At 43.3% G+C, this 22,829-nt stretch overlaps 8 protein-coding genes across 8 annotated transcripts, besides 6 other annotated features; 4 read left to right on the top strand and 4 right to left on the bottom strand.

The window, feature by feature from the left end:
- Window positions 1-728: 728 nt before the first annotated feature.
- Window positions 729-2,459, bottom strand: TSTA_001150 (uncharacterized protein; the record flags this gene model as incomplete). Its single annotated transcript, XM_002487652.1, has 2 exons — window positions 1,798-2,459; window positions 729-1,724 (listed from the first exon to the last, which is right to left on the bottom strand). Exons 1-2 carry the CDS (start codon window positions 2,443-2,445, stop codon window positions 729-731), a joined length of 1,644 nt encoding a protein of 547 aa, XP_002487697.1. The 5' UTR covers window positions 2,446-2,459.
- Window positions 2,460-3,334: 875 nt separating this feature from the next.
- Window positions 3,335-3,625: a mobile genetic element.
- A 3,477-nt stretch (window positions 3,626-7,102) lies between these two features.
- On the bottom strand, window positions 7,103-7,615 carry TSTA_001140 (uncharacterized protein; the record flags this gene model as incomplete). Its single annotated transcript, XM_002487651.1, has 3 exons — window positions 7,103-7,277; window positions 7,355-7,466; window positions 7,519-7,615. The coding sequence occupies 3 exons, from the start codon at window positions 7,613-7,615 to the stop codon at window positions 7,103-7,105; spliced, it is 384 nt and encodes a 127-aa protein (XP_002487696.1).
- Window positions 7,616-9,481: 1,866 nt separating this feature from the next.
- Window positions 9,482-10,330: a mobile genetic element.
- Window positions 9,770-10,299, bottom strand: TSTA_001130 (uncharacterized protein; the record flags this gene model as incomplete). The annotated part of the gene is made up of 2 exons (XM_002487650.1): window positions 9,770-10,171; window positions 10,258-10,299. 2 exons carry the CDS (start codon window positions 10,297-10,299, stop codon window positions 9,770-9,772), a joined length of 444 nt encoding a protein of 147 aa, XP_002487695.1.
- A 1,574-nt stretch (window positions 10,331-11,904) lies between the features above and the next one.
- On the top strand, window positions 11,905-13,194 carry TSTA_001120 (uncharacterized protein; the record flags this gene model as incomplete). Its single annotated transcript, XM_002487649.1, has 5 exons — window positions 11,905-12,187; window positions 12,281-12,451; window positions 12,573-12,691; window positions 12,845-12,963; window positions 13,023-13,194. 5 exons carry the CDS (start codon window positions 11,905-11,907, stop codon window positions 13,192-13,194), a joined length of 864 nt encoding a protein of 287 aa, XP_002487694.1.
- Window positions 13,066-14,661: a mobile genetic element.
- Window positions 13,663-14,181: a mobile genetic element.
- Window positions 14,291-15,117, top strand: TSTA_001110 (uncharacterized protein; the record flags this gene model as incomplete). The annotated part of the gene is made up of 2 exons (XM_002487648.1): window positions 14,291-14,358; window positions 14,412-15,117. 2 exons carry the CDS (start codon window positions 14,291-14,293, stop codon window positions 15,115-15,117), a joined length of 774 nt encoding a protein of 257 aa, XP_002487693.1.
- A 33-nt stretch (window positions 15,118-15,150) lies between these two features.
- Window positions 15,151-16,824: a mobile genetic element.
- On the top strand, window positions 15,679-15,999 carry TSTA_001100 (uncharacterized protein; the record flags this gene model as incomplete). The annotated part of the gene is made up of 2 exons (XM_002487647.1): window positions 15,679-15,706; window positions 15,791-15,999. 2 exons carry the CDS (start codon window positions 15,679-15,681, stop codon window positions 15,997-15,999), a joined length of 237 nt encoding a protein of 78 aa, XP_002487692.1.
- Window positions 16,825-18,732: 1,908 nt separating the features above from the next.
- On the bottom strand, window positions 18,733-19,908 carry TSTA_001090 (uncharacterized protein; the record flags this gene model as incomplete). The annotated part of the gene is made up of 2 exons (XM_002487646.1): window positions 18,733-19,079; window positions 19,584-19,908. The coding sequence occupies 2 exons, from the start codon at window positions 19,906-19,908 to the stop codon at window positions 18,733-18,735; spliced, it is 672 nt and encodes a 223-aa protein (XP_002487691.1).
- Window positions 18,898-19,725: a mobile genetic element.
- A 1,396-nt stretch (window positions 19,909-21,304) lies between the features above and the next one.
- On the top strand, window positions 21,305-22,528 carry TSTA_001080 (mannosyl phosphorylinositol ceramide synthase SUR1, putative; the record flags this gene model as incomplete). The annotated part of the gene is made up of 3 exons (XM_002487645.1): window positions 21,305-21,776; window positions 21,897-22,128; window positions 22,186-22,528. The coding sequence occupies 3 exons, from the start codon at window positions 21,305-21,307 to the stop codon at window positions 22,526-22,528; spliced, it is 1,047 nt and encodes a 348-aa protein (XP_002487690.1).
- Window positions 22,529-22,829: the final 301 nt, after the last annotated feature.

Genomic DNA, 22,829 nt, shown 5'->3' with positions numbered 1-22,829 from the left:
TATAATGTATCCAGGCACCCCGGCCCCCCCTAGTTTCGGGGGTCAGTCTTTTATAATATTACATTTCGTGCTATATAGCAAGGCTCACCACGTAGGGCAGTTGGATCGCCCTAGCTTACGATATCCTACGCTTCGTGATACGGGACGTAGCTAAACCAACAGTTAGGTTCTAACGAAAGACAAATTGTTCTTATCTTCATCTCGAGGGAACTAGGGGTTTTTATATACAATAGAAACATCGAATTGATTTCCAATCAGAAATGTAATACTGTATCTAACGGACTTGATTCCGTTAATGTAGTTTTTTCACCTACTTGATCATGGCTTGGGTTTACAAAAATACTATCATTAGTAAAAGGCGCTAAGGTTCGGGCGAATCAAAGCAGAGAACTCAGAATACTCTTAGTCTTTCCTCGCTCGGTGAAAGACAGAGAACTGAATGTAGTCCTAAGACAAATTCAATGATCTGGAGCTCAGATATATATATTGATCGTCACTATTAGAACCATGTCTGCGCAAGTTAAATATCAGATTATTTGAAAGGAGACCTCATATTGCAGTTCTTTCTCTTAGTCGAACTTCAATCTACATAGAACCAAAGATTGAGTAGAATTCGTGCCTGAAACTTGTGACAAAAGCCCGCATCTATACTAACGTAGCCTAGAGAGGCACCAGACTGCTGCTTTGATCATACGAGAAACGAAAGACGTCAAACTCCAGCCGATTGTCTAGAGCAGTTCAAAAAGGCCAACGACATCGGACCTATCGACTCGAGATTTCAAGCAAATGAACTCCTCAGGCAGCCAGTCCATCAATTTGCCCTCCGGAAGACCGGGAGAAGCTTGGAAATGTTCATCCTCGACGCCTAGTATCATCAGTGCGACTGCAGCACCCGACAGCCACGCTAGCACCATTCCTTCTCCACCAAATCCGGCACATATCCATTCGGCGGGAGGTGGCCGCCGGATCCTTTCGTTTCCGTCACCACCATGATCGCTATCAGAGGTCCAACCAAGTCTGTCGACGTCTCGCCCCGTTAACGCAGGTTCCAGCTTCCCGACATATGGTAAAGCGTCTGCCGTAAATCCCATGCAACCAACCCACGCTTGTTTGGTGCGAGAACCGTCGACGTCATCACCCCAGTGGTCTTTTCCAAATATGGTAGGTAATATACCCTCCAAGTACGCACCAATGGTACTGCAACTCTGATCATCGCGCCAGACTCCACATTCATCAATGCCCCTTCCAGGGGATTGAACCGCGCCGCCGCCAACCATGAGCTCTCCGCCCATTTCCGGGACGGAACGGTACGGTTTGCCCGGGCGTTGCGAGATGTATTCATATCCTTTCCGACTTATGATAGACCACGACCGTGAGCCACCATGGTCCGGGAACCTATGGCCTGGCCTTTGGGCGGTCATATGTCCTCGGATAGGGAAGAGTTTTCCCCTGATACCAGGAACCAAAGTCGGGGCAAACGCGTCTGTGGCATGTACAACATGTCTGGCTGCGATTTCTCCTCGGGAAGTGCAGACTAGAAATGGTTTTTCCTTATCATTTTGGGTCCTGACTTCCAAGGCAGGGGTCTTAGTTTCAACCGAGAATGTTGACGTGAACGTAGACAAGAGGGTTGCATAAATTGAAGTGACCAGTCGGTACGGCCAAAGAGCCCCTGCTTGGTACGATATAATACCAAAGCAGTGTTCTTTACTGACTCCGAACTTCTACATTGCCGGGTGAGTATGCGTCCAGAAATCATATAAGAGGAATAATGAATGGACAACAAACACAGCGTACCTTGCATCCAGCATCCGCTTCATGGATCTCCACGCCTTCCGCAACGTGAGGCAGATCTTGCCGTAATAAGTGTACCATGTCCTTCGCCTTCTTCCACATGGCCTCATCGGTGAATATGTCGATAGTTTCTACCTCTCGGACTTCCGCGTGTGTGAATCTTTTTTTTTGCGCAAAGTCAACCAGTAGCGGAAGTGCCCTTCGTTCGAATGCGAGGAGCTTCTTTGCTCTCTCAACCCCAAATCTCCCTCTATATCCGGCATAGACGGCATATGGGGGAAACTTGATATGGCCCCCGTTCCTCCCCGTTGCGCCGCTGCAAATTTCTCTGGCTTCGAGCACGACCACCCTAACATCTTTCTCCGAGCGAGGTGATGTAAGAATAGTATGAGCAATGCTGGCGCCAGAGATCCCGGAACCAATAATGACAACATCAGCCGATTCAGGGAGTGTTGCCGATTGAGCGTTCACTAGTTCTGGGTAAATGGGGTTTTGCTGCCAGAAGGAAATACTGGGATTGGGGATAGGCCATGACGGACGCAAAATGCGGATCCGAGCCGCATTGAGATCGGCTCTTACTTCTTCCATGATGCCGAGTAAGATGCGCACGCTAAAATAGATGGTACGAACACGAGAGAGAATACAGCCCATTGTAGCTGCATTGACTGCAAAACTCGGGCAGTTGACGCGAGGACCAGAGGATCTAGAAATGCAGGGAGTTGGCGTATAGTTTCTCTCCCCCGGGAAAAAACGATCTCGTTAACTTGAGTGGACCTCCACAATTTACTGTTGCTGTCTGCAGAGGAGCCCGAGTATTTATATATGAGCCTGGGAACCACCATAGGGTGTTTAGAGGGGCATCTAGATTAGGCTCCACGAGAGGCTGACACATGGATTGGGAGATACATTCTTTTGGAAACTTTGTACTTATATAATACACTATGTTTTTCTAAAGTATTTAGTCCCACAGATTTGATTAAATTTAATTTTTGTAAAAATCTATTTCTCAGGACCTTCTAGTAGTAGTATCACATCTCAGCCCAGCCGCACGAACACTTCCTTAAGCGGTTTAATGGCTCCATGAAAAGGAATTCTGCCAACCGTATATTATGGCTAGGCCTGATATGGAAGATGCAGCATAAAACCCACATGTTACGAAGCCAACTTGCAGGGATGCTAATACTATTTGGGAAAAGCCTGTACTAAATGAGCTGTTATCTTGTTGGATTGTACGTAACAATCTTAAGTGGTATATCTCAACGTAATGGAATCCTTGATCCTTGTTGTCATTTTTCTTTTCTCTAAGTACAGTACGGAGTAATACTTATCTCATAAGCCTTTGACGCCCGTGTAAACACTTCACCAATAGCCTCAGATGAACTTCTTGTGTGCCGGCTTATTCTCTTCTTCGTTGTAGTCATTTGGCGCTTGAATTGACGTGGGTTCTGCGGGGCTTGTAAGCAGGATGATTGTGTATCACTTGATCGACATGGGGGGGTGTTGGAGTCTTCAATCGAACAGTAACCTGTTAATAAACTCAATCTGGATTGAATGGTACTAATCCAGTTGCTGTAAAGCTATTCCGAACAGTTTGAGCTTTGTATGCTATCATACGAGCCTTTGAGAATGCAGTAAGAAAGTCAAGTTTATCAATATAATTGAATCTAAGCCCCATTCGCTGCTCAACAAGCTGTCCATAATATCGCTTTAAGACAGTAAAGCAGCCAACATCAAGAGGCTATAAAAGATGCGAGGAATGGGGAGGCATACAGACTGAAATAATATTATTCTTAGTGTATATATAGTCAAATTCTGTGGGTGCATTTGCACTAGTACTAGTACGATAGGATTCCTAACGTGGAATATGGGTTCAATTGAGTAGTCTTAAGTTGTCCCTCTTTTCTATCTTTGACCCCGACGCGTAAGGGATTCCTGGTGTAGCCTTCGTCACGTGATTTCAATCACGTGACGTCAGTTATCCGGATCTCGACTGCATCCTCGCATCCAACACTGGATCTCTTTTACAAATCGAATTGCAGTCGAGCTCCCAACTCTTATAAAAGCATGCAAATCCCAATAACCAGGCTCCCTGTCAACAATCGTCAACCTTGTCCTAATCCTGCTTGGTCCTTTCCACAAATCCTTCCACGCGAATCGTTAACTTATTCTTGTCAATGAAGTCCCGTAGGGCCCCATTTGGATTCACCTTTATGAAAGCATCCACGGGATTATTGTCTCCATGGATCCAGCAGATTTCATCTATTTCCCGTTTCTCATATGACTGATGGAGCGCCATAAGGTTAATCATGAGGCGCTTTTCCTTTGTGGTTCCTAACTTAACGAGGCACTTATATAGCGAGTAGCTATCAGTGCAAACCACAACTGGGATTGTAGGTAAATTGAGGTGATCCGTGATCATCTTGATGGTACTTGCCAAAGTAATTCCATGGTTAAATCCAGTTGTTAACCTATAGATCTCCAAGGCGAGAATGCTCCGGGTTACATGCTTACACTTTGACAAAGCCTAATGGATTATATTACCGGTGGCAATAAAGTGTTCTTCCTCAGAAAAGTCTTCGTTGACTATAGCGATTACAAAACCAATCTAGGAAGTCAAATCTCGGTTATTCGCGAAGGATCCATCTGTAAAGATCATGATCTTTGCCTTTGTCAGATTGAGGGGGATGAATCTAAGACCTTGTTTGGGATTCTCAGCTTGCCATATGAGGCATTTATTTAATACCAAATAGTCGTCTTCGGATCGATCCTTCTCCTGCAGCTGGGCCGCGACGGCGAGATCATAAGAAGCCTCTGGTTGGCAGATAGATGCGAGGTAAGCCCCTCGTGCCCGTTGCTCAATGTACTTTTGCGCGCGATCTATTGTTCCAACCGGCTCTATCTTTGCTACTTATCCTTTTTGCCGCATGAAGACGTTGTCCTGCTCTAAAATAATCCTTGCACTATTAAATTCCAAAGGAGTATTCTGCGATAATTAGGTTTTAGGTTTAGCTTTAAATCTTACTTCCTGTAGTACTCGCTCCTCACCCCTGACAAACTTTTCTATTACGATAATGAGTGTGTTATTAGTCTGCATGCCCACCAGGCCAAAGCTCTCAGCGCCTGGTTTTGTCACGAGTAGACATGGATTGTACGTAGAAGTCTCTATGTCTATTTTTACCTTATGATGCTCGTGGTAGGTGCTAAACCAATGGACGCCAGCTTCAGGAATGCTATATAAAGCTCCTTCTACCAACAGTAGTAAGTCTGGTGGATATTTACTCCTTATTTCTTTGGGCAGATTGGCAACAATAATACGTTGCAACTTCATCTTAGCCTATGTGTACGCTTGTGTGATATCACAGATCTCCATAACCATATCTATACTTAGCAAAGTGGGGATAAGGGATATCAATAGCCTCTGGCTGGCTCATTGAATTGTTGGCACTTAGGTCAGGATCCCAGCTTTCCCAGCGTTATTATATCCTTGGATGACTAGGCGTGATTTCTTATATAGGATCTCATTCTTCCCCTTGATCTCATTAACCAAGCGGGAGTTGAATATGCGGAGATCCCTAAGGTTCACATTGTCTTGGTGGACGATTTTGAATGTCCTGTTTGCAATCAGACCATCAATCTCTGCAATGCTTGAAAGTTCGAATAGGACACCTTCTATCATGATCTTTTCTTCTCGTCTCAATTTGAGTGTGAGTTCAAGGTTATCCTTCTCTTTCTTCGATAGGTATACGTTGACATCCACTTTTTGCTTATTCTTGGATCCTTGTGGTCGTCCTCAATGTCGTGGAGGTGGAGGTGTCACAGGTAGTTCAGGGACGTGGATTCCATCATCTATCTCTCTTTGATCTTGGAGATACTGCTGGACTGATGTTGCCTGGAAAGCGACAGCACTATTACCAAGATTAACTGTCATATCATGGCCATTTACTGAGATAAGTTTATGTAGGCCTGTCCAACCCTTGCCTTCTTGCCAAACTTTAACATTGGCCCCTAGAGGGAGGTTGAGTATCTCTGTGATTATTAGGCTATTCCTAGTGTTTAGAGCGTCATTGACTCTTCTCTTGGCTATGGCCTTTCTTAATTTGGCCATTGCCTTTCTTATCGCCTGGGTATGTCTAATTATCAACGTAGATGGTGGTGAATCCAACATTATCTGCGGATATACCCTAAAAACTAACACAGTTAGCACAATTCTATCTGGTCCCATGGTATCGTTAACAGCCTTAACTGCCATTTGGAGAACTACATCCTTGTCAACACTAGTGCCAAGTTCTGTAGAGATAATATTGAACACTCTACGTAGTGGTGTGTGATACTGCTTGACTTTACCAATGCTGGAATGTGCTTCCACTAGTACCTAGTGGCATGTAATCCCCATCATCCTAGCTTCCATTTTGAATTTGTTCGATGCAAAATTCGTCCCGGCATCATAAGATATGACGTCCAGTGGATCAAGGTAAGTGTTAATCCATGCCGCTCTGAGTGCTTCCCAAGTATCCTTTGCTAAAAGAGATTTTAAGAATCTCGCTGCCTAGAAGGAAGTTGCCCAATCTACGATGTGAAGCACCAGCTTTCCATCGAGATACATAATATCAACGACAATCTTATAATTAAACTCACAGTCGTCAGTCAATGTAAACTTGAACTGGCAGGGTGCCTGCTGATTCATCTAGCAGTGGTGACAATACTTCTCAATCTCAGCAAGGGATTTGTGGTCAACATTGTCATGACCAGCTTGCTCCAAGAGTTTATGCAATCAATCAACACTTGGATGACTAAATCATCAATGAAGACGTCTTATTTCTACTTCCGTCAAGAATGTTACTGGTGTATGACTATCATCTAGAAAGAACCAAGGGTGTCCTTATTTCCAGACAATTGGCACTCTCAAATCTCCCTTAACCAAGCAGTTGGTGGTGTTGTCAAGATAAGCTTCGTGGCAATCTATATCAGCAATGCAAAGTAAGAATGGGGTTGGTATATTCATAACATGAAAATTGACATTGCTAATTAGGGTCTTGATAGTAATAGCTCCCTCAGAGTTGACACTATCCCCTTAACCAAATCGAATTAAGTACTCTCCTGCATGAGATTTGTCAACCATGATCCCTAGATAGATCTTTTGTAAAGCGGTGAGTTAACGTCTTCCAACCGTTGATACTCTTGCTGCTCCCGTGTTGGGTAAGATTCCATGGAAAATCTCACTATCATGTCAGTCTATCATGAACTAAGAAGCAATAGTAGAGGGGTTATCTTGCTCAGTCTCCTCGCCTGTTATCTAGTGTAAGAACGCTTAATCTTGCAGTTGTCCAACCATAAAGTATGCTGTTGCTTCATCCTTGTTATTATCGTTAGTTTCTTCCTTGTCCTCGCTGTCCAATGTGATATTATAACCAGCTTCGAAGTCCATTAGAAACGCACGATATGTCTTGTCCGAGGCATTGGCTTTGCCCTTAGCGTGGCAATACCTATTAAATCACTCCCTCGCCTCACTTCGTTCCTTCTCTAAGTGGTTGTAAGATCGATAATCTAGTTTATTACATACCCAACATCAGCCGTCACTTCGTTGTCGAGAGCCATTATCTTGACGGTTTTAGCGTCGCCATAATCTCTAAGGTGGCGGGCGATTCCCTTGACTGGTTTTTCCAATGTACTTCCTGTCAGTAAAGTGTGTTAATGGCACGTTGTTAGATTTAGCAAGATATTGACTAGCTGCTTCCTTCTTTTGCATAATAGCAGCTTTTGCACGAAGTCGTGATACCAGTATTTTAAACTTTGTTGTTAGTTCACTGAGGACCTCACTCATTTCTAGTAATCCTTGACATGCTCTTATGATGGCTGATATAAGATGTTCAGGGGATATATAATGTGGTCTTAACGCACGTTGGCATAGATGCAGTTTTTCTACTAAGATTTCTACTGCTTCTGGCAGTGTCTTCCCTATGTTCTCACGATGCACGTCGACCAGGGTGATCAACGTCCAATCCTGGTAGTAGAGAGCGTGATTTGACTCTGTGTTAAAGTAGCTCTTTATTGCCCAATACATCTGTGCAAATGATGTATCAGAATTAACATGGTACATGTAATAAGTTTCTGCTCTGCCAGAAAGTATCTCAGGAAAGACAGCCCAGCATTGACTTAACTGGATCTCTGTTAATTGGCATAGTTATAAGAAGATTCAAACTTTGTCATCTAGAATATTGTAAAGATCTCCTGAATAATTCTTCGTCTTATCCTATACTTTGGTGAACTTCATGGCCAACTAAGAATCAACAGGTTGACGTCCATATTCGTCGGGTGGTACCTTACTGTATGAATCCAAGGATCTTACTTAGAGTGGCACTAAAGAGATAGGTATCGTAGACATCTTGACTTGGCTGTGACTTAGTGTTATGACTGGTATTACATTTATACCTGTTTCAGGTGTAAATCTTGAGATGTCTTATACTAATCTTAATGGTGATTAAACATGGTCTTGAATCACCTAATTTGGCCCCTTAGAAGATATTTCTTTATAAATACCCTTGTCTTCTTCCTCAATAGATGGCACCATGTGGGTATCATTAATAATCCTTGACTCCTTAATATAGGTAGTTGCTGTCTGTTCATGGTGTCCTAAGGCTATCTTTGACTGAGGGTGGAAAGTCCTCTTTTATAGAGCCTTCTCAGGCTATTCAAGAGGGTCTTCCATCTCTAATAATTCTATTAACGCCATTAGGATGGTCTTCCTATTCATGTGGTCAACATACACGCCACGCTATAAAAGGAAGTCCTTCAACTTGGTTCTTGTTGTCTTATCTAGACGGTTAAAATCCTCAATCTTCCAATCCTCAAAGAAGTCATAGAACCATTGGAACATCTCAAAGTTAACCTGGAAGCCACTTGCAGCCTCATACATGACCTAAATTATATACATGGATAACTTCTTCTCGTCGTCACCGGGCACGGCGTCGTAGAGCCAATTCGCCATGTTGACTTAATCTTTACTAGCTTAATTATTAAATCTAATCTCTGTTATGAATTTGTCGTCTGGCAGCTCCATAGCAAGACTAGTCTGATAACTGTTGAGTGACTGATTCTCATCTGGATTTTCTTGGTCTTGATGATTCAGATGAGACATTGGTGTTTGTTAATTTCAAAGAACTGACCAACAGGGTGTCTCTTCTTGTTAGTTTGGTGTTGTTAACTTTCGAACGCGTCAACAGCGTGGTCTCGCGATAGGGCGATATTATGGAATGTCAGCGTTTTGACGAACTATCCCAAATACAGTCTCTCTGGGTCTCGCTCTGAGAGGAGAGAGGCTTTTAGCACAGACTTAGTTTATCACAGGTGACGCTGCAAAGTCCGTCTCTTCCACGTGGATTCGGTTCCTCGCGATGAGACAACACAAATCCTGGAGTCAGGCCTTACTACCTATAACCACAGGTGGCTACAGCGCAGGGGTCTGATACCTTGCCAATCTGTCTTAGTTCTGCAACCAAGACTGATCAGTGTGGGTGCATTTACACTAGTACTAGTACGATAGGATTCCTAACGTGGAATATGGGTTCAATTGAGTAGTCTTAAGTTGTCCCTCTTTTCTATCTTTGACCCCGACGCGTAAGGGATTCCTGGTGTAGCCTTCGTCACGTGATTGAAATCACGTGACGTCAGTTATCCGGATCTCGACTGCATCCTCGCATCCAACAAATTCAGCAGTTAAATGGCTTCCATGACCATCAAGAATCAACATCCGATATTTCCCCAATGTACGGCCATTAATAAGAGGAATAAAAAGAGTTTTCAGCCATTCTAATCCAATCTTATCTGTCGTCCATCCATTATCGCTAATATTGATTTTCCAGTCGTCTGGAAGATCCTCAAACCAGCCTAATTGAGTGTATTTCTTTGCCTTGAAAATAATATACGAAGGCAATGCCCATCCAATCGAATTAACTGCCTCAATTGCAGTTACCCATTCTCAATTATCAGGCTGTAATAGCTTTGGCCGAGCATATCGATCACTTTCAGTGATAACTGTTGCAGTCGCACAGAGTCCTATAGCAAAGCCTGTCTCATCAAAATTGTAGATATCTTCTGGCAAGATTCCATACTCTAACATAGCCTCTCGTACGCGATCAAAATATTCTTGGATTATCTTCGGATCTTCGCATTTAGCACGTTCATAGTTATATTTCCGCGAGAACTTTGATTCAATCTCTGGGCGACATTTGACAAGATTATATACCCAATTCTCTCCAACCTGTTGGTTTCCGCGTTGTGAGAGAAGATAATTAGCCATCTCTCGTACAAGAGAGTGTTGAGGGGGTAATCCACGTTTATCCAGGTCGAGTATCCATTTGGCAAGCGATTCCTCCTCACACTGAGTTAATTTATGACTGTTGGCGCGTACTTGAGATCTCTGCCGAGTGCTGTTTAATCTGTCTCGTAGAGTCGCCCGAGGTATACTATAAATCCTTGCAGCTTGAGCCACGCGTAAGATTCGTCCATTTTGTAAATCAGAAATAGCTAATAAGATTCTTCCTCTTGCTCAGCTAAATCTTTCTGTTGGTTTAACTACGGTCCGTATCACGAAGCATAGACGGTAGTAAGGCGCGAACACGAAGCGGCCTAATGAGCCTGACAATATGAAGATATCTTGATTCCTAATATTGTGACTTGTCCCCAAGAACGAGGGGGACGGGGATAGCTAGCTAGATATACGCGGCACGCACGTGCCGCGTCAGACTAACTATATCCGGTGCCAAAACGTGTAGGGTTTGATATTCACGTTCCGACAGAAATGTATATAGTTAGTCTTGATTCAAGAAATTGTGTCTTTCCCCTCCAATTGCTTCGCAATTTCATCTACACCTTATACATACTAGGAAATCATTAGTGTCCAGTTACTTTCGAATGATGGCCGCGGTGAAGGTGTTTCATACGTACACCTAATGGATATGCTCTTTTGTGTGGCGATATTTCACTCGCATGATTGGCGAACCAGCAGGATATGATAGACAAATGTCGGTATCCGTGCCGCCAAGCCCAAACCCACTCGTGTCGGATTGGTCGGTTTATTCCAGGCCAATCCTGAAGAGTGTTTTACTAGGATCAAAGAAAAGAAGTGACTAGCAAGATTGTATGTATTGAGTTCTGTCTCTCTGTCTCCATCAGGTTTCAAAGCCGGGTCCTTTATAGACACCTTTGGCGGGGTGATTTGTGAGCTATCAGGAGGGGTAAATATTGGGCTGAAATCTAGGTGCCCAGATATATGCCTAAAGGTGCCTTTTAGACCTGTAAGATTGAACAGTCGATCTTTCTGCCTCGTTTGAAAGCCGGATTATCTGACAACTCGCTGCTGAGGTGCGCTAGCGGCACGGGTAGAGCATGCTGTTAGATAACTAGGTGTCGACAGGACGATACCTCTGACCCTAATTAAGAAAGTGCACATCGCCAAAATGCCCCTTGATACCAATCAACTACAGTGGTCAAACCTGTATAGTTTCATGTTTGTGACTCGGATTCTTCGCTTTGCCTTAGCTGAAATTCCTGTTGTTATTTCCCTTACTTCTCTGAGGCCGCATTGGAATACATAAAGACATAGAATCACCCTCAATTCTTAGAAAGAGGGAGGGGGGAATACATACAATTTTGCTTGTTAATTCTACTTCCAATACGAACACTTTCCACGTAGCAAAGCTAGGAATCATTGCCGAATCTGCCCCCACGGATTAGTAATAATCCAACAATTAAGAGTCTGAGTACCCCTACCGGATCTCTTTTAAAGTTATTCCCAATATGACGTCCAACTCGGCTTCAAAGTGCACACTCAACTCCCCAGCGGACTGGGATAAGTGGGATAAGGCCCTCCAAAACCTAGCCCAATCCCGAAAGCTACACAACATCCTCATGGGAATCGAAGAACCCATCTCGGAACCTGATCAGCCATTTTATGACGACTTTATATAACTGACTTAGCCAGACCAGGCTCCTGGAGATGGCCCTTATTGAGGAACTCGCCGCCAGACAAATCTAGCCTCCACCTAGAGAACCAACACATCTGAAGCTGAAGGAGGAACCCAAGCCTCTTCCAATACTGAAGACGGAGATAATATGAACCTAGAACATGCGGCACTCATTGCAGAAGCATCGCGTATGCATAATGAATCGCGAGCCAAGAGACGATACAACGTAAAAACGAAGGAATACTCGCAAGCGATGCACCGATATGAAATCCAGCGTAAGGATATTAAACAAACTTTTACCTGGATAAGGGACTCGGTCAGTGTAATTTATCTCAAGTCTCATGTGTCAGTTACCCACGACTGGGTAAAGGCATACAACAACCTCAAAACTGCCCTCAATCCAGGATCACGAGAGATCAAGAGATCAATTCGTGAGGCATACGATCAGCATATGAAAGCCCTCACTACTAGGACCAAGGACCTAGATACCTAGATCAACAAATGGGAACAACTAATAAACAAAGGGAAAGGGAAATCCATGACCTTTGCCCTTGACAAAGAAGATTGGTCAACTCGCTTTATTGAGGCCATTCGACCACTTGATCCAGTATGGGTAATAACCCTTGAGCATGACGTTGAGGAGAAACTAGACGACGATACGCTCACGTATGGAGACATGTCACGATACTTCCAACGTCTAATCACTAAGATTAACAAAAGGCCATAATTAACATCTCGTGTAGCCAAGGGATCCTTCGCTACTTGCCAGCAAGGAGGAGATAACATTTTAACTGAAGAAACTCAATATTGCGGCAGGCAAGCAAATGTATCGCCTGACCAACGAGGAAGATCATGATCTTGTTCCACAGACTATTCCTGGAAGAGAGATTATAACTCTATGGAGAATTCCAACTCCAGGCAACACTGCGCTGAATGTGGAGGATTGCATATAATCTAGGGTTGCTTCTACCTCTTCCCTCACCTTGCACCACCAGGATGGAACAAGCAGGATTGGCTTGTAGGAAGAATTAATAGATTCCTAGAAGCAGACTTACTGCTTGCCCAGGAAGTAAAACGACTCCTTTTAGGAAAGGAAAGAGCCCCTCCTCGTGGACGAGATAGATCTCAGTCCCAGGAACAACCTCAGCGGCAGAACTCTCGAGAACCAGCTTAAAGACGAAGAGCACCTACCCCTCATCCAAAGGAAGTATCATTTGATGACTAAACAGCGAGTCCACAGTGACGCGAGCGATCGGCAGTTGGCAGATGCAAGGCAATGTATTTTGTGAAAATGGAAAAAGAACTGGCTGCCCTGTCAATCAATGATTATCCTCTAAAGCACTCTGCTTTATTGGACTCCGGATCATCAATTTATGTATTCAACGAGAAAGAATGTTTTATTAACTTTAAGAGAGCGACTCCCGGCGACTTCTTATAGGCTGGAACACACTGAGTTCCAGTACTCAGATATAGAAAAGTCAATATTGAAGTTCACGGAATCGATGGAAAGCTACAGATTCTGCGGTTATATGGTGTTGCATATTATAAAGACTTTGTAGTAAATCTTGTGTCTTTCCACCAGTTGAGGAAACAAGATATCTAGTGGGATACGCGGAAGGGATACAACTGTCTCTGAGATGCTGAGAATAATGTTATTGCCTACATGAAAGAGAAAGAAGGTCAGTTTGTTCTTGAGTATATTGCTAATGATCATCCTATGGTAAAAGCAGGCTTTACTATATGACATTATAAATTTAACTTCTGGATGGAGAGAAAAGAACAAACCACTAACACTACATGCTGGCATGCTTGTCTTGGTCATCCTGGACCTGAAGCGCTTCGACATCTATTAATGTTAGCAAAAGGAGTCAGGATATCTAGATTCAATAAAGGACCAAAAACCGTGGAATGTGACTCATGTGCAAGATTAAAAGCGCACCGTATTATCCGATGAGAGCCTAGAAAACTGATAGGCCGATCAGGTGTGGATCTCGCACTCAATTTCCACGATTTCTATGAAAGTACGATGCACAAAGAAAAGATATTGTTTCTTATTATTGACCGATACAGCAGTCTTATATGGGACTTCTATATGAATTCTCATAAAGGCACTGAAATCCTGGAAACGCTGAAGTGGTTCTAGGAATACCTCAGGAAGCATTACTATATCACTCCTCTGCGTGTTGAGCTTGACAATGAGATATACGACAACCAGCAGTTAGTAAGGGACTGGCTCGTACAAGAATAACACGTCGAGCTCATGCCTTCAACTGCGTATAATCAGGATCAAAATGGTGGCGGAGAACGTGCAGGACGAACGATAAAAGATAAGGAAAGAAGCATGCGAGATAAAGCGAGGCTTCCACCGGACTTATGGCTAGAGATATGCCGCACTAGTGTATATCTCTATAATTGAAGTCCTCACTATTTCAACAACTGGAAGACACTGTATGATACTTTTCACACCTATATCGCCCTATCGACTGGTGTTTGCGTGCAAGATCAGAAACCTCAACTTGCTCATTTAAAGGTATATGGGTGCAAGGCGTTTGCACTTAAATCAGAATATCAGAAGAAGGAAAACCGACTCCAACGCTTCAATGTAAGGTCGTGGATAGGTTATCTCGTAGGATATAACTCAACGAATATATATAGGATTTGGAATCCGCACACTGGAAGGATTGTGCGTGCAAGGGATGTTTTGTTCAACAAGAAGGTAGTTTTCAGCGGAAAGAAGGAGGATCTTGAGGATGACCTTTTATATATGACTATTAAGGAAATCACTCAACTGCTAAACAAAGTGGACCTCAGCGCACAGCAGGATGTTTCAGGAACTGATGATAATGTTATCACTGATATAGATGATGTAATTTTTGACGATTCTAGGCACAGTGACGAAGATATTAATATGACCAGCTCAGCAATTGGTTCTGGATTAGAGGATCTCAATCAACCTGAATCTAATCTAACCGGCCCAACTCTGGCGCCAGGAGAAGGCTTGTTAGAAGGGATTGATAAATATGCTTACCCTACACCTCCAAATACACCTCCAAGTGCATTGTTGGCAGGTAGCATAACTATCGTTCAAGAAGATGACCTTACCTTCCTCCGTCAAAGCTCTAAGCTTGGAGCTGGCAAGTCAACTGGCGAGGCAGGTGCAACAAGTACTCTTGTCCAGGAAGCAGTCTCTAGGGCAAGTGCAACAAGTACTCTTGGAGATGTAGGCAAGGCTAGGGCAACAAGTCCACTTGCTGAATTCGGGGCAAGTGCAACAAGTACTCTTGATCTGCGTGACACCATGAGAAGCTCACGACGCAATCATAGCAAGCTACCAATCGCTGCTGCTTTAACAACGCAATGAGGAGACCTAAATCCTTGAAGAGCTGCTTTCCTCATAGGCACACGTCACTGCAAACACAGTGTAAGAACAATCAAAGTCGAATGATCAAGCCTTAAGCGAACAGCCAGAGCAGGCAGTCAACTTTATACGTTCTTAACTAGGCGACGACTCCAGTCATACTTGGTTAAGGACCTGCCGCCTGCTCCCAAGAGCCACCATGAACTAAAGGAACACAAATTCGGAGCTGAATTCCTTGAAGCTGAGCTCGCTCATCTCAGGAGTCACGATCCAGCAGGCTCTTGGACGGAAGTGCTAATATCGACAGCGAAAGGAAAGCAGATTCTCAATTGTATGTAGGTTTATATCTATAAGCCAGATAAGAAAGGAAGGTTAGTCAAATGCAAAGCAAGATTGGTAGTAAGAGGAGACCAGGAGAAGAAGGACAATATAAGAGACACATACGCGGCTACTCTTGCAAGCAGATCTTTTAGGACCCTTATGGCAATAGCTGCACAATTCGATTTAGAGTTGAAATAATATAATGCGGTCAACACTTTCGTTAACGCCAAATTGAATGAGAGAATGTTCATGAGAATGCCACCCGGATACCGTGAGAAAGAGAGAATCTATTAGCTCAACAAGGCTCTTTATGGACTGCGGAGATCACCACTTCTCTAGCAAAAGGAACTCACAGGAACCCTTATAAATTTAGAATTTAAGGCCATTCCACAGGAACCTTGCTGCATGCTCAAATCGGGGATTATCTTGTTCTTCTATGTTGACGATATTGTGGTGGCGTACAAAAAGGACCGCGAGGCCGAAGCCAAATCAGTTATGAAGGAACTTTGTGCCAAATATCATATAACTAGCGGAGAGGATTTGGAGTGGTTCCTAGGCATGTGAATTATACGAGATCGATCGAGCAGCATTATCTGGCTCAGTCAAGCAACCTATATTGATAAAATTATCAAGTTAGTAGATTCCGATCAAGCCTGCGATACCCCCATGTCTCGAGAAGAATTACTTCCTTACGATGGCATAGCCACTTACCAAAGTTAGCACAAATATCAACGCAAAGTGGGCTTGGTAATGTACGCTGTAGTCAATACTAGGCCAGACATCGCCTTTGCCGTATCTCGATTTGCTTGGTTTCTCATTAATCTAGGATCAAAGCATCACAAGGCAGCTGATAGAGTACTCTGGTATCTTGATCGTCACCAAATGTACGCTCTGAAGCTCGGAGGAGGAGATGACTATTCAATATTAACTGATGCTTCCTTTGCAGATAACTCACTTGACTGGAAGAGCTCTCAGGCATACGTTATGACACTTTTCGGAGAATCGATTGGTTAGCAAGCAAGCAAGCAAGATACAGTAACCACGTCAACTACTAAAGCCGAATTATTAGCTCTCGCTCAGGGGGTGAAAGAAGGCAAATACGTACACTGACTGCTTGCTAAGTTGAATATTGAGCTTACCTCACCAGTACTCCAAGTACTCTGTGATAATTAACAAACTATCGGCTTACTAGAAAAGGATACACCCCGGCTACATACAAAGCTGCGACATGTCGATATACACAACCACTGGCTTCGACAAGAAGTTCAACAAGGAGCAATCGAGGTATTGTACACCCTAATAAATGATATGATTGCCAACGGTCTCACCAAAGCCCTTAGTCGACAAGAACATGTACTCTTCCTTAAATAAGTTGGCGTTCAAGATATCGCTGAAAGAATCATACTACAACAGAAGGAATTCACAGATGTGGAAATTGAGGAATTACTATTCCTGGAGGACCCTGAAGCTATATAAAGGAGACATGAAGTTATTCCAACTTTGCCTCGCAGCTCAGCTGAGGGGGTGTGTTAGATAACTAGGTGTCGACAGGACGATACCTCTGACCCTAATTAAGAAAGTGCACATCGCCAAAATGCCCCTTGATACCAATCAACTACAGTGGTCAAACCTGTATAGTTTCATGTTTGTGACTCGGATTCTTCGCTTTACCTTAGCTGAAATTCCTGTTGTTATTTCCCTTACTTCTCTGAGGCCGCATTGGAATATATAAAGACATAGAATCACCCTCAATTCTTAGAAAGAGGGAGGGGGGAATACATACAATTTTGCTTGTTAATTCTACTTCCAATACGAACACTTTCCACGTAGCAAAGCTAGGAATCATTGCCGAATCTGCCCCCACGGATTAGTAATAATCCAACACATGCAGATAAGAGATCCACACTACCCGTGCCGCCAAGCCCGCGACCTCACGCTGCGCGTGATACTTAACAAATTTGGACGTTTCTCGAGTGGCGTTTCGTACATATTGTTGGTTCTAGGTTGCTCGGACTTGCCGGGCTTTTCTCGCTTCACGGGAGCTTAAATGTCTACTCTTGAGTCTCGACTGGTCCGAGCCTCAAGGTGATCGTGAATCATAATACTATTCCAGAATGTCTCTTGCACCTCCGCATTTTGTTATCGGACTCTCAGTCACGAGTCCACTTGGCGAGTCTCGGATTGGAGCTATCCGGGGATGCTTAAATGGCTTCTAGATAAGCTAGTGACAGGATTATTTTATGGCTATCCCGGATATAGTGAGTGCAACGCATAAACTCACTCGCGCGCTCTCATTGGATATCGAGTCCTCCTCGTTATAAGGATTTGCCAAGAATCCCCCCGACTAAAATAGCGCGCACAGTCTTGCACTACTATGTAGTACATTATGTGTGGCAGCCTATGCCAGATAATTCATTCCTAGATAGACGCACAGAATACAATACAATACGCGTCCCACTCCGATTCTCAGCTATATATCACATGACAACCAAGTAGCTAAAATTCCGTATGTACAAAACCATGCCAAGCTTACCAAAACAATGGTACTCTTACGTCCCATACGGGTCGTAAAATACTGGAATACTAGTCTAAACCTATTATGGATTAGGTAACGGGAATGGCGCCGAGAAAGAACCAAAGAGTTGCAAATCATGTAAAGCCACTCATGCAAGGCGCTGTATACTTCTTGAATATTGATAGATTCCGATGTAACAGCTGCTTTTCTTAGGTGCATCTTAAGTGATACTGTAGAAACCGCACAGTTTTTCGAGATCACTCCTCAGTGAATCCGTCACAAAGATAACATTTCTTGTAACCTTTTGCGGAGCGAGGTTTTAGCTCCTTGGTTCTTTCTTGTCCCACCTGCCTTAGCCAGTATCGTGTCTCGGAATTCCTGTGTATGTCTTGAGCACTCTCCTCTATATTCTCCTTCCTCCATAACCGCTATGGTTGTCGTCCCACATAGCCAAAGCCAAGTCTCGTCTTTGATGCGATATGCATAGCCGGTCTTTGTCACTCTTCCTTGTCCGTTAATAATAATTTCACCGCGGAGGAGTAGAAATGATATATTCCTTAGATTGACGTTTTGGAGGAAAAAGTTCGATTCGATCGATTCGTGCGGAGCGGTAGGTTTTCGTATCAGGTAAGGACTCGGATGAAAAGGGTATCAGCTTAATCACGTTGCTCCTCAAAGAGGCGAAGAGTATATAGACATTGTAAGGCTTCTTGAGCTACAATCAAAGGAATAGGCTCATCAACTATATCTTCCTCGCATTCCTCAGTCTCAGCGACTTCCAATTAGCTCAAAACAATAGCATCAATATCCATTATCGAATCATTGACCTGCTCGTCCAGCGGATTCAAAAATTGGCGGATATCCATGACATCTTGAACCCGATTTGTGAGCTGCAGGTCCTGTATCAGTATTGCGGTCTCGAGCTCGGCTTCAGTTTCATCATGAAGAGCTTTTTTAAAGCAATTAGTAATTGTTGTTGATGTTACTTGATCTTCCCATATATTGACTACCCAGCGCACAGCACGAAGAATTGTCATTATAGATAGAGGGTCAATGCCACGATCAAATTCGTCGACAATATATCGAACCCATTGTCGCTTCCATAAAGCTTTCCAGGCTTGGATGATCCCTTGATCAAGAGGTTGATATTTTATTATTGAATTAGGGGGAAGATATATGATTGTTGTATGCTTCAAATCCGAATTAACCTCCTTAATTGCAGATTCATGCGCCGAAAAGTTATCCATTAATAATATCACGTTCCGGCTTGTCAAAGGCATAAATCCATTCCTTAAAGATCTCGCAGGTCGTCCATACTGATTATTAGACCTCCATTGAATGCCAAGATTATGAGGCTCAATATGAGCCATCCGCATTGCATGCAAAAAGAATATTTACTCGTGCTTTATCTTTCCTACGTCCAGGCAAAGAACGCGTTGAAAGACTCCGGTCAGGGAATAGCCTCCAATATAGCCGGTTTCATCACAATTAAAGATATCTTGCAGAGGATATAAAGCAAGAAGTCGACGAATCTTGATCATTTGATCTGCAGCATCAATAGCTATGCTCGCAGCTTCTCCATGCTGTTTTCTATTCTTTATATTATTCCGTGTTTGGAAGCCAAAGAGCCAACCATTACTGAATGAGGGTACCGGGTTATTAGGATAAAGATGTGGCCAGTATTGCTGTGCTTTATAGCGTGTAGATTCTTGTGAGATGGGTGCTTCTACCTCAGCTAGTCTTATCCAGTCCATAACAGCTTTTTCTAACTCCGGCCACTGCTCAGTACGGCGTCTTTTATCCTTCAATTGATGCGGTGCTAGCTCATCGATAAACGCGTATTTCGGCGAGAGGATTCGGGTTATCGAGGCCCAGTCAATCGGCTGGTTGTACGTCTCTTCAAACCACTTGGCAAGATCTTTATGAGTCGCTTTTAAACGCGTAGCGCTGCTTTCCATTCGTTAGGAATAGCTTTCCGGTGTCGTTGAGCGCGTTGCTGCTCCATATTCGGTAAAAATTAATGACTTGACGTTGAAAAATGCTGAGTAATCTTTTTGGTTATAAGCACTTTTGTATGGGCGCCTCAGTGAGATGGTGCTTTTATCTTATAACCAGGTATAAAGCACATTTGTGTCAGATAACCGGGATATTCGGCAATGTAGAAGATAGGCTATTTGATCAGGTCATCCAGTCACCTCAAGCTACCTACACTTCAGCAAATAAGGAGTCATCTTCTTATCAGGGCTCAATATAGCCCTCAAAAGTTTACCCCTCATGATAGCTCACAAAGGACCCCGCCAAAAGTGTCTATAAAGGACCCGGCATTGAACCTGATGTATTAGACAGAGACAGAACTCAATACATACAATCTTGCTAGTCACTTCTTTTCTTTGATCCTAGTAAAACACTCTTCAGGATTGGCCTGGAATAAACCGACTAATCCGACAATTTGTATGTGGAATGAAAAATTCTCAGATTTTGGTGCTATAAGTCGGGTTGTGTAGGCTTTTTGCAATTCGTTATTCGTATTCGACTGATTTTTCCTGGCCCTTTATTCGTATTCGACTTACGAATAATCGTACGAATATTCGTAAGTCGATATTCGTGTGCACCCCTATTGTCTTATTACAAATTACAGATTTCACACGATGGAATACAGTAAACCCTGGATATAAGATCCCCGGCTTATAGCGAATACGAATAAGCAAAATCCTTATTCGTGTGCACCCCTATAAGACAATGTCTGGATGGGACTGAAATATCCCTTTTGATGCTAGACTATTTCTGGAAGTATTCGAGCGGACTGTGGAGTTGCACACTCCTGCCTCGTATAGTAACTCCCCTTGATTTGGGCTCCAGGACTCTATAATATACAGTCATACAAAGCAAGTCTCCGGATATCCGGAAAAAGCCCTCTAAATCAAAAATATACTACTATATTTTGAGGGATTAGTTAGACACGCCCTCCCGATTCCCGGCACACCCGATTTGTAAAGCCCAGACCCATTCCTATTGAAAAAATTCAATAAAGACTTGTATGAAAATCCCGTTGCCTTATTTGACAAATAAAAGTTTGCAGCGCTATCTATTCCCCAAAAAAGAACCATACTCCGTATATGAACTGAAATTCTCATCCTTTTCAGTTAAGGGCGCGTGGGTATGGGGGCAGCTTAGCGTTGAGCTTTGCTCCTTAGTGTTAAGCTTAGCCATTTAGCCTCATAATCTAGATTCATCCAATCATAACGTTGTACAAGTCCTATTAATAAATATCGATTTCTTGTTAAAGGAAGGATACAATCTTCCCCTATGATGGCTCATGTTTCTTTTGCCTCTTGGGATCTTTTCTTCATAACAATGGCTTCCGTGCGAGTGAGATTATTTACATTGATTATTATAATGTTTTTGCTCTCGCAAAGATGGTGGTTACCACTTGGGCACATTTTCTTCAATCTCGTAGCGCTCTCGAGTCGTTGGCACTACGCTTCTGCGGAGGCTTTCATTTCGAAGGAGCATGATGATTTCGATGTGACGTTCGCCTCATACGCTGCCAATCAGAGTACCTCTGGTTTTGGATATGGAGATGTGATACCGCCTATTATGCACCATATAAATTTGGGGTCCAAGCAGCCACGGCCGGAGTGGATGGCGGCTCGAGATGAGTGCATCAGATATCATCCACATTGGAAGGCGTATATCTGGGACGACGGGGCGTCCGAGAGACTTGTTAGGGAAGAATTTCCTCATCTCAAAGATATGTGGGACAATTATCGCTTTCCAGTGGAACGCGTTGATGCTCTACGATACATGATTCTGCAGACATACGGGGGTCTGTCCATCTTTTCTCTTTACTCCTGTGCTTTTGACTCTGAATTTTCCATCAAAATGTGGAAGGGGACAAAAGAACCAAGGATTTTACCCGTGCTGATTATATATTTCTATTGATTAGGTGTCGTTCTTGACTTTGACCTCTCTTGCAAGCGAAGCCTAGGGCCCCTGAGACGCTTCGAGTTTGTAGCTCCAGCCGCTCATCCGACAGGCTTCTCCATTGGCTTTATGATGTCCAGCCAAGGCAATCCTTTTGTGCAGGAGCTTGTCAACAACCTGCCTAGATATAACTATGTTTGGTTCTTCCTTCCCTATGTGGCTGTCATGTTTAGCACTGGCTGTCATTATGCATCGTAAGTTTATAGTATATTCTATGACTAGGAATAATCTTTACTGAACAGATATTATAGTACTATCTTTACTCTTCAAGAGCACCACTCTACACTTCGAATACTTGGTGGTATTCCTGGCTCTCCACACTTACACATGCTGAACGGATTCGCTGAGACACCGTTGTTCCGCCATCTCGGATCATCATCCTGGCACAGCTTCGACGCTTCTCTCATTAACTGGCTTGGCCATCTAAACAAGGGGTCTGTTATTGGTCTAACTGTTGTCTCTTTCATGACTTCGGTAATAATAATACTATGTCTAATGTGTCTACGGCGAAATTATTGCTCTACATTACGAAGCGGATCGAGTATTGACAAATACTGTTTGGATAGTGGAATAACTTGCATCAAGGAGGCATAGCTGTTCAACTTTGGTTTTTTTTTGCGCGCTTTGTATGTAAATGACTTAGAACTCTGTGTAATAGTATTAGAATATATATATCTTTTCAAGCAGCCCTACAAAGTACTCTATATCACCCGGTCTCCTTCTCTTGGTAAATAGCTGCTGACATTGTGAACGAAAAACACTGAGATTCCGTAACTATTGAAGTTTGCTCAATTCAATAGTGACATCAGCCACCGGAACCCAGGTCCTTTTATCAATCATGTAGTCATCTTTGCCGCTCCTTCCATTCTTTATGATAACCTCATGCTGTGCGAAG

This window comes from Talaromyces stipitatus, genomic scaffold (genome assembly GCF_000003125.1).
Source record: "Talaromyces stipitatus ATCC 10500 scf_1105507295517 genomic scaffold, whole genome shotgun sequence".
Lineage (NCBI taxonomy): Eukaryota > Fungi > Ascomycota > Eurotiomycetes > Eurotiales > Trichocomaceae > Talaromyces > Talaromyces stipitatus.
Note: the sequence above shows the minus strand (reverse complement) of the source record. Positions and strands in the feature narration are given on the sequence as shown.